Genomic DNA, 9,884 nt, shown 5'->3' with positions numbered 1-9,884 from the left:
CTACCTGCTCTTTCCCATGCATAATCTTATATACCTCGATCATGTCACCCCTCAGTCGTCTTTTCTCCAAGCTAAAGAGCCCTAAGCGCTTTAACCTTTCCTCATAGGGAAAGTGTTCCAACCCTTTTATCATTCCAGTTGCCCTTTCCTGCACTTTTTCCAAAGCTATAATATCCTTTTTAAGGTGTGGTGACCAGAACTGCACACAGTATTCCAGATGAGGTCGCACCATTGATTTATATAGGGGCATTATGATATTGGCTGATCTGTTTTCAATACCCTTCCTAATTTTCACCACCCTGAACAACTTCGTATCATCCGCAAATTTAGCCACTTCACTGCTTACTCCCAACTCCAAATCATTAATGAACAAGTTAAAAAGCATTGGACCAAGTACTGATCCCTGCGGTACCCCACTGCTTACCACCCTCCACTGAGAAAATTGCCCATTTATACTCACTCTCTGTTTCCTATTAATTAGCCAGTTTTTGATTCTCAAAAGGACTACTGAGGGAGAGGGCTGCCTGGGTGGGTGGTTGTGCTTGAGGGCAGGGCTTGGGGGCAGGACTTCTCCCACTGGACAGCTGGCTGGGGGTGAATTGGAGTCCCCAAAAGTGGGGGAGCCCCCACCCGGACCTGGGGGCTGGCAACCCTAGAAATAAGCCAAGAGATCTCCAGCTGCCACCTGGAGGTTGGCAACCCTATACCTGAACCCCCTCTCCTTCCCATTTTGAGGCCAGCGGGGAGTCTGGCTCATACTGATCCAGGATGGCAGAGGGTGGGAGAGCCAGTACACCAAAGGGGAAATCCCCTAATAGCAGCTGTTTTCTGAAACCTCAGAATCCTTGCCTACAACACTTGGCTTTAAATCATATCTACACAGTGATGTAATTCTTTGGGTATATCCTAATGATAAGATCAGTATATCATATGTATTGTTACTATTTCTGGAACATAAGATATACAAATAAAAATAAAAGCCAAGGGGCAGGGATTGTTCCAATGCTGTAATTGTTCACCCATCGTGTACATTTTGGTGAGAAGCTGCTCCCATATACAGGCTGACAATGAGAAGAAACCCATATCTAGGGCTTAATCTGAGCAGAGGCTCAACCTATGAGTCCAGCCCCAGATCGCGTTTTCAGTGGCAGAGCTCAGCCTTCAAGCACAAGAAGAAACAAGGACGTATGTCTGAGTAGTAAATTTCTCCCACCAAGAATCCCAGCTAGTCCCCATGCATCAAGGATTAGAAGCCCAGATTTCTAGGTCAGTGATCTTCAGGCAGGTTTAAGCCCCAGAGCCTCTTTCTTTAAAGAAATTAAATATTGTGTTAAACCCCCCATACCCCAACAGCTTGGCCATATAAGCCTGATAGAATTGATTCCCTAGTTTTTCTTCCTCTCTTTTCAGGGCTTATTAAGGCAGCTAGTCCTCTTGCCAGGATCTGATGCTACCTCACGGATGTGCACTGGCATGAACTTTAATCTAGCAGTGCTCTCCATTCCCCAAATACTGCAGGACCTCCCCGTGAAACCAGTGGGAAATGAGCTGCTGAAATACCCTTACGGTCAGTAATATGGAACAGAGTGCTTCACCACCTTTCATATGAAAACTGTAGAGCAGAGCTACTTTTTAATCTTTCCACGTTTCAAATGATGAGCCTGGAGTCAGGGTAGATTCCAGTAGTTACATCCACAGCTTGCTTGGATATTGTGCTGTCATTGCAGCTACTGGGTTCATTTGCAACTGGATTGTCCTTTTTGGACAAGCCAATCCAGCTGCAAAAGATTGTAATAAGTGCACAATATCAAACAATGTGTGGATGTACAAAACAGGCTAGCATTTCATGTTATTTTATTCATTGAGGCACAGGAATTTTTAATGTTATTCTTTCTTCCAGAAAATTGCCATATTGATTTCTTGTAGTTGATGTATCTCGTGTCACTAGGTTTTCAGTGTTATAAAAAAGCATGTAATACTTCTGTTCTCAAGTAAAAATAAATAGGAGAGCTCTTTGTATGCCTTTTCCAGCATTTTGATGAACAGGTCTACATACATATTTGCCACAAGCCTAGCTCTGCAATCCTTTCCTATGCTGCTTTTGTGGCTCAAGAGAGCCTGGGAGGTTGGTGCAACATATGCGTCATGCAAATGTGTTAGGTTGGCAGTATGTGCTTTCTGGCACACTAGTAGGAAACAATTTATCCAAATTTGCTTCATATGTACCATTTGTGGAGAACGCAGACTTCATAATTTCTTGGCACAGAAAATAAATGAACTGAAGGTTCTTAAAAGTGAAAGACAATGTGGGCCTGCTTTCACCCCCTCCCCATTGCTCCTGCTGGAAGTCGGCTGCAGGCAGGGGGCTTGGAGACCAGTGGACCATTAGGAATAATGAGAGGGTCTTTGTAGGAGGATGGCATGAGAGAGCAAGAGGAGGGTTGCAAAATATGACTGTGCAATGGTTTTCTGAGTACTTTGAGTGGGTACTATATGGTTTTGGTTTAAAGTGGAACACCTGGACTTATGACAAAAGAATGTGCCTCAGTTGGCACTAATGGTTAGGATGACTGTATTAAAATACCCAGTGAGCTTGCTGGATATGACTGACCTGTACCAGCTGAGGCTATGGGTCAGGCTGTCTGTGTGTACATGTATGTATGTGTTGGGAAGGAGGGAGGAAGAGAGAAAGAGAGGAGAACAAACAAAAGGTTTAGTGCTGAAACTGAGAGAGACTGAGATAGAGAAGGAGACAACCATGTTGGCTTAAGCACTTTGGGATGCAGGTTCTTTTGAGGATCTAATGTGGTGAGGGAGATCTGCTGCCCTATCGCAGTGTTGCATCTGGAACTTCTTGTCCCTTGAGGAAATGGACAGCACAAACCTCCTGCTGCTTCTACCTGCTGTTGTATAGTGCCATAGCAGAGGACAGCAGTGAATGAGTCAGCAAGCACTTTAAAATGCAGCTGCCCTAGCCCTGTGCTTGCCTCCATCTTTTATTATCCACCGGCAGCCCTGTTCATAAGAAAATTTTAAATATATCACAGTGGCTAGCTCTCTCTGTCTTCTAGATAAGGATCAAGCTAGTACACCAGAATCAGCTAGTGAAAAGCCCTTCTGGCCACAGATACTATGAATCAAGAAGCAGAACATGAACCAGCTGTATTTCCTGTATGTAGATTTGTTCCTCAAGGGGCAATGCAACCCATCCAAGGCACATCATACCCTCATGATTGTCTAGTTTCCTTACCTTTATTCATATCACCAGAGGTCATTTCGGGGGGGAACGCGGGGGAATGCAGTTCCCCCGGGTGAGGTGCAGGGGGTGGGGCACATGATGAAGCCCCGCCCCCTGCTTCCGGCCACCCCGCTTCCAGCCCTCATTCAGCCAGGTGGAGGCAGGAGAAGAGGGAGTTGCTTCCTCCCTGCCTCTCCCCACCCCTGCCTGCCTGGGGCTAGGGAGGGCCTTGGCGGGGCTTCCTCGCACTCCCGCTGGCCTTGCAGGTCCACTGCCGGACCCCTGATGTCAGGGTGTGTGGCATATGCTAATGAGTTATGCTAATGAGTTCCCCTAGCTCTTTTTCTACGAAATGACCCCTGCATATCACCATTTTATCTGGACTCAGATTTCGTATGTTTACCCTCAGCCCACCCCTTACTTACACTAGGCCTCTGTGCAAAAAATCCCATCTCCTCACCAGGATTCAAGAAGAGGAAATATAATTGGATGTCATCTGCAACCTTTTAATGATGTCTTGTATTTTTAGAGAGAGAGAGAGAGAGAGAGAGAGAGAGAGAGAGAGAGAGAGAGATTGGATTTATACCCCGCTCTTCACTACTCAAAGGAGCCTCAGAGCGGTTTACAATCTCCTTCCCCTCCCCCTCCCCACAACAGGCAGCTATGCATAATCCAGAATTTTATCCTATTCATTAAATTGTTTACCTGGCACCTCTTAAGGGTTTTAGAGATTTATATTGTACTGAAGCTGTTTTGATGAATTGTATTTTATTTTAAATTTTTGTATGTTCTAGAATGTTGTAACCCACTCTGAGCCTGCTGTGCAGGGGAGGGAAGGCTAAAAGTCTAACAAGATAAATAAATAAATAAATAAATGAGTGCATAGGAATCTGAACAGGCATTCCTTAGAAGTCCAGAAACCAGAAAGTGAATGAAAAACATTGCACCTATTATTAAGAACTCCCATCTTTTATGTATCTTGCCATCTCATAGACTGCTTCCATGTATAGGTTTTGCTTTGGTTTGGTGTCGTCATCTCCTAACTGTTCACTTTCCTTGTTTTCCTCCGCTGTGCTATGCTCTTTCCCAAACCTGGTTTGGGATATCTTTTCGGAAAGATCACAGTCAAAGCATGCTTACATGCCATGTGGATGGGAAGGTGTGCATTTTTGCAGGTCCTGCCCACATTGTTGCCATATTCCTTGCCTTAGCCACTCGTGGCTGCCTTTATCGACTGCCACTGAAGGAAACTGCTGGGGAAATTGCCATGTGGATACTCTACTGTCACTGTGATTGCCTCTGCATTTGCCATGGTAGTGAATGCTACACAGAGGATTTTCATGTTATGGAAGCAGTCATAGTCTTTAAGGCATTTTTGGTCAGTCTTGAAACTTTGGAAACGTTTGGTGATCATGAACAATACTAGAAAAGGAGAAGTCTGATTTCACAGTGCCACTTCATACATATTTCTACATGAAGATAATCTCCATACAAGAGAAGACTTGTTCACCATCATGTGTGAAGTTGGTGCTTATTTTTACAGGAGCGCATGGGTTAGGAAGCAAGTGTGTGTAGTAGCTTCTTGACCCATGTATTTGCAGTTCAACTTCACACATGATAGTATACATTTCCCCCCCAGATGGAGGCTATTTCCATGTAAGAACTAGCTCAGAAAGGACTATATCAGTGCAATGGGAATGAGTGTATTTCCATGGCAGAAGGTAAGTACTGGGCATACTTTGAATCGTGGCCCTGTTTTGTGCTTTTATGTATTGGCTAGATGGAGCTAGACATTTAGACAGCAAGCAAAGAACAAGTAGTTTCTGCAGCCTAACTTTGTATTAACGACTATATATTGAGGCATAAGTGTTTAAATCTGATGGGACTCAATTGATCTTAAGTTACTGGCAACTAACTTGTCCCATTGATTTAAATAGGATATGAGCATGGATGGGGACCAGAGAGTTGTGTGTGGTGGGCTCAGACGTTCTTAAAATCAATTATTGTACTATAACAACATCACAAAGAATGACACTATCACTGTCTGACCTCTACTTAATTCAGATAAACGTTCTAGCTATTACTTACTGAAATTACATTACTTTCCACAAATACCAATTTTTCCTTGGTGCAGACAAAGCAGATAGCAGACATTTTTATGTATAGGAGATCACAAACCAAAGAAGGAGATGCAGATTTTAAACCAAGGGTGTCAAACATGCGGCCCAGGGGCCGGATCCGCCCCCCAGAGGGCCCTCATAACAAATGAGTTTGACACCCCTGTTTTAAACTATTTTCTTTTCAGTTGTTATCTGCCCAAGGTATTTGGAGTGGTTTGCTAAAATCCATCACAGATTTGGAAATGTTTGTTACCATACTTCTTTATGTTTTAGTATGTTTATACTTAAAGGGTGACTAAAGACAATGCAATTAAATCTTGTATTTTTACCATACAGTATCTAAGTATATGTCACACTATGGCATTACATATTGTACCACAGAAAGTATTTTCCTTTTATCTGGAGTGACTCATTTGCTGTTGTTTTGCTCTTATTGTTATTATTCAGAAGCAGACATGAAGGTGACTTTGGGGTTCAGCCCTCGCTGCACCAAGAGTGAAAGTGGCCAGTTCTGGTTTAATGCTGCTCAGAAAGGACTGTATGTTTGTAACGGGAAGGAATGGATTTCCTTGATAGAAAGTAAGTGCTGTCTGAAAGCAACTGAACTGTTGGCTCTGTTTGGTGCTCTTGAGGATGCTGGCTTGAGGGAGGTATGCCGGGAGTGGGAAGCAGGGTTAGAAAATGGAGTTTATGATGGGCATGAACCTGGTTTATTGTTGGGCTGTTGTGCTCCCTGCCTTCTTCTCTCACCTTGATAGCCCAGGCTAAACAGGGTTGGCCTTGGCCAGTGGTCATTTCCCACTGGAGTGCATGAGAGTGGTGCTCCGGCAGGAAGGAGCCCAGGGGTGGGCACATGCAGGAAGCCCTCCTGCTGCCTTTCCTGCCGGAAGAAGAAGCCCAGCAGCTCCCATGGTGCCCAGCACAGCACCCAGCCCCTTCTCTCCCTCCCTCCCACCCAGTGCGCCCTCGCATCTGAGCGGTGCGGGGTCCAGCCTGTTGCAGCCGGTGAGTGTGAGTGTGCGGGCAGAAGGCGCTGCTGGGGGAAAGGAGGGCGGCTGCGTGGCGGGCATGTGGCGCTGACTCCTCGGGAGACCCGCGTGCTGCCCGCCATGCCGAGGCTTCTCTGCGGGCAGCGCAGGACCACCAGATAGCACACCCTGCGGCTGCCAGCCCTGCCGCAGGTAAGCCCACCACCATGACACCCATGGGCGGGCAGAGAGGGGGCCTCAGCGTGGTGCCGGCACATGTCTGTCGGGATTATGGGGCACATGCTGCTGGCAGCTACCATGGCACCCAGCACAGCACCCAGTCCCTTCTCTCCCTCCCTCCCACACAGTGCGCGCTCGCATCTGAGCGGTGTGCGGTCTGGCCCGCTGCAGCCGGTGGGCGCAAGTGCGCGGGCAGAAGGCACTGCTGGGGGAAAGGAGGGCAGCGGCAGGGTGGGTGTGTGGCGCTGGCTCCTTCTCAGGAGACCCGCGCATCACCCGCCACACCGAGGCCTCTCTGCGGGTGACCCAGGACCACCAGATGGTGTGCCTTGCTGCTGCCAGCCCTTTAGAAAAGCCCCTTCCCAGCCTAGGGGCGCAGGGGCTCAGCCTTGGGTCATCAGTCTGGGCTCTGGGAACGGCTGGCTCTCCAGGAAAGGGCAGCTTCTCTTGGTTTTTCCCGTGATGAAGCGACTCTCCCGGCCCTCTTCTTGGATGAGGCACCACTTCGCAAGAGGCAGCGAGGCCGTTCTCTTCTGATGGCCCCTGCCTGCCTGCCTGCCTGCCTTGAAGGAAGCTGGTTTGCGGCAGAGTGTTGGTAGATGCGCCCCCTGGCCCCACCTCCTCTTCCTGGCCACCTTCGGAGGCAGACTGCCTGTGCATTCCCCTGGACCTTTGCCTGTAAGCCTAGGCTCTCTTCGGCTCGCTCAGCGCAGCACGATCAGCATGCCTTTTCCTCCAACAAAGGAGGCATCTACTCCTCCCCGCTCAACCTTGTAGCTGGGTTAGGCACTCTCAAGTAATTCTATGTCGCCTCCTGGCATGGTTTCTTGGCTTCCCAGGGCGGGGTGGTGGTGGTTGTCGTTTGTGTGTTGGTAGCCAATGCCCTAGCCTGGTAACACTTACTGTAAGTGATTCTTCATGCTGGGTGGGGCTTGAGCACACTTCTATTGTCTACCATCTGTAGCCATCTCACCTGTTAAGTCCTGGCTTAGAGGTTGCAAGTAGGTCAGCAACTTCCTTGGCATCCTCTGAAAGGCTGCCCCTATCTTGGTCCAACTTTTGCCTGTCAGTGGAACTTAAAGGAAGACTTTTAGTCTTGCTAGGACTTGGAGGTGTGTTAAGTTTATTGTGTACTGTTGCTTTAAATGGATTAAACACCGCCTTGGCTCTGATGCTGTCATTTTGAGCATCTTTTGTACTTGTCAGAAACCTGCAGTATTTCATTAGCTGTTCTTGGGTTTCTAAGGGAGCAGGGTGGGGGGAGATTATGGTCTTTCTGAAAACTTTTTTTTAAAAGATTTTATTGGTTTTTTTCACTACACACTACAACAATTACCCACTGCCACACCTAAACATCTACAGACTAAAACTAAAAAAAAGAGAGTTTATAGACATGTTGATCTCTATAAGTATGCATAATTCTCATAATATATCATTTGTGAGTGAAATTCTTTTTCATTTTATCAGCTTAAGTACAAAAAAACCCCAATTCATGGTTAGTGTATTTGGTTTGAGCAAGTAATAATATTCATCAAACTAATTTAGTAAACAGTTATAATTTACTTTCCCCTTCTACCCTTTATTCCCTTCTTTTTATCTTTATCAAAGTCTAATTTGACAGTTAATACTTTGAGGGCAGCTGCCCCCAATTCTGATGCAGAATCTTGTTCTGATGAGCTGCTTGTTCCTGTATCAGAACTTCCCAAACTGCCCGAGCTGCATTCTCCTTCTTCTTGATGATTTTTCTCTTCCTCCATTGGATTCTTTTTCGGTTTGTCTTGTACTTGTTCCAGAAATCTTTGAGCTTTATCAACAGAGTCAATCTTTTCTTTTTGATCCTTGTACTTGAACGTTATCCCTTCTGGAAAGAGCCATCTGTAAACTACGGATTTTTTTTTTTAGAAAAATAGTCAGTTCTTTGTACTGCCTTCTCTTCTTTCTAATTTCAAAAGGTATATCCTTCAGAACTCTTATTTCCACATCTTGAATCTAACATGTTCCCATTTGTAGCTTTAAGCACCTCATCTCTGGTAGATGTTTTTGAGAATCTTGCTACAATTTCCCCTGGCAGGTTTTTTTCCTTAATAAATTCAGGATATGCTCTATAGACTACATCCAGATCGCTTTGTAGAGATCCGGTTTCATACCTGTCATGGGGGCTAATGCTCGGCTCAAAGTTTCTTTGAGGTTTTCAGCACTTTGCTCAGGAACACCTTGGAATCTCAACACAAGTTGATTTTTCTGCTTGTAGTCTGAGGAGTTGTTCTTTATCAGATGTTCTTTCTTTTTCTATCTGTTCCACTTTTTGGTCAAGGGCAAAGGTTTTGAAAACGATTTTTTTATATAGCTTTAGAGTTCTTAGCAATCTGTTCTGGAGAGTTTCCAAGTTTCGGTTGACATGAGTCATCTGCTCCAGCAGGGGTCACAATGCATCAGCTAGCATGTCGGGGAAGTCTGCATTTACTTCTGGTCTCATGACAGGAGTCGCTTTCCCAGCACCCAGAGGAAGTTTCTTTGGCGCCATTTTACCTTGTCGGTTAGACATTGTTTACATTCCAGAGAAGTTTCAAAGAGTCAACAAAATGGTTTGTTTTCAGTCCGCTTTACTTATCAATATACTTGTTCATACAGATAAGGATATTCTTTGCTCTTTCCCCTGTCCTGGTAAGTCTGCTTAATATTTCAGCCTGTGTGTGTGGGGGGATACTTCCCTTTCCTCTGTCCATTAAGGGGGGGGGGACCGAGCTCACTTAAAAGTTCATAAACTTGATGAAGAGTCACTCACTCTTCTGCTGAAACTTTCATAATCAGAGAGTTTGCTAATCGCTGGAACTCCTGCACGCTCGTCCGGTGTGCACCTCTGGAAACCATGATGGTGCCTCGGCAGCAGGACCTTCGGGGCAAAGCGTGCCTCAATTCCTTGGCATCAAGCCTCAGGAGTGGCACTACTCAAGCCCCATGGCTGGGAGCCCTCTACAGGGGCTCCGGGAGGGAACCGGCAACAGCCGGACCCCCTCCTGTCTGCCGTGGGACAGTCGCACCAAGTGGAGCTCTGCTCGAGCATGTCTGCCAGGCGAGGAGCAGAAAACTAAACCCCCTTCTTTTTGAAAACTTTTGAAGGAATGCCTTGTCTTGGACTAAAGGGAAACTGGAAGGGAGTTGAATTATTGAGCAGTGTGGGGAGGTGGAGTGGCTCTGTCTGCCACTCAACCCCTAGGTTGAAGACCACAACTCTAGATCATTGGGTTTTGTTTAGGCAAAAATTAGCGGATGTAATTTTGTTGTTGTTGTGGATCCAGATTTATCAACATTATTTAT

General features: G+C 46.1%; 1 protein-coding gene across 1 annotated transcript in view; it reads left to right on the top strand.

The window, feature by feature from the left end:
- Positions 1-9,884, top strand: part of TSPEAR (thrombospondin-type laminin G domain and EAR repeats) — a 46,913-nt gene that overhangs the window by 14,320 nt on the left and 22,709 nt on the right. Inside the window, 2 exon segments of the mRNA XM_015406856.1 lie at positions 1,411-1,567; positions 5,806-5,937. Coding sequence (XP_015262342.1) covers positions 1,411-1,567; positions 5,806-5,937 — 289 coding nt within the window.

Source organism: Gekko japonicus, unplaced genomic scaffold (genome assembly GCF_001447785.1).
Source record: "Gekko japonicus isolate JY-2015 unplaced genomic scaffold, Gekko_japonicus_V1.1 scaffold1023, whole genome shotgun sequence".
Classification (NCBI taxonomy): Eukaryota; Metazoa; Chordata; class Lepidosauria; order Squamata; family Gekkonidae; genus Gekko; species Gekko japonicus.
Note: the sequence above shows the minus strand (reverse complement) of the source record. Positions and strands in the feature narration are given on the sequence as shown.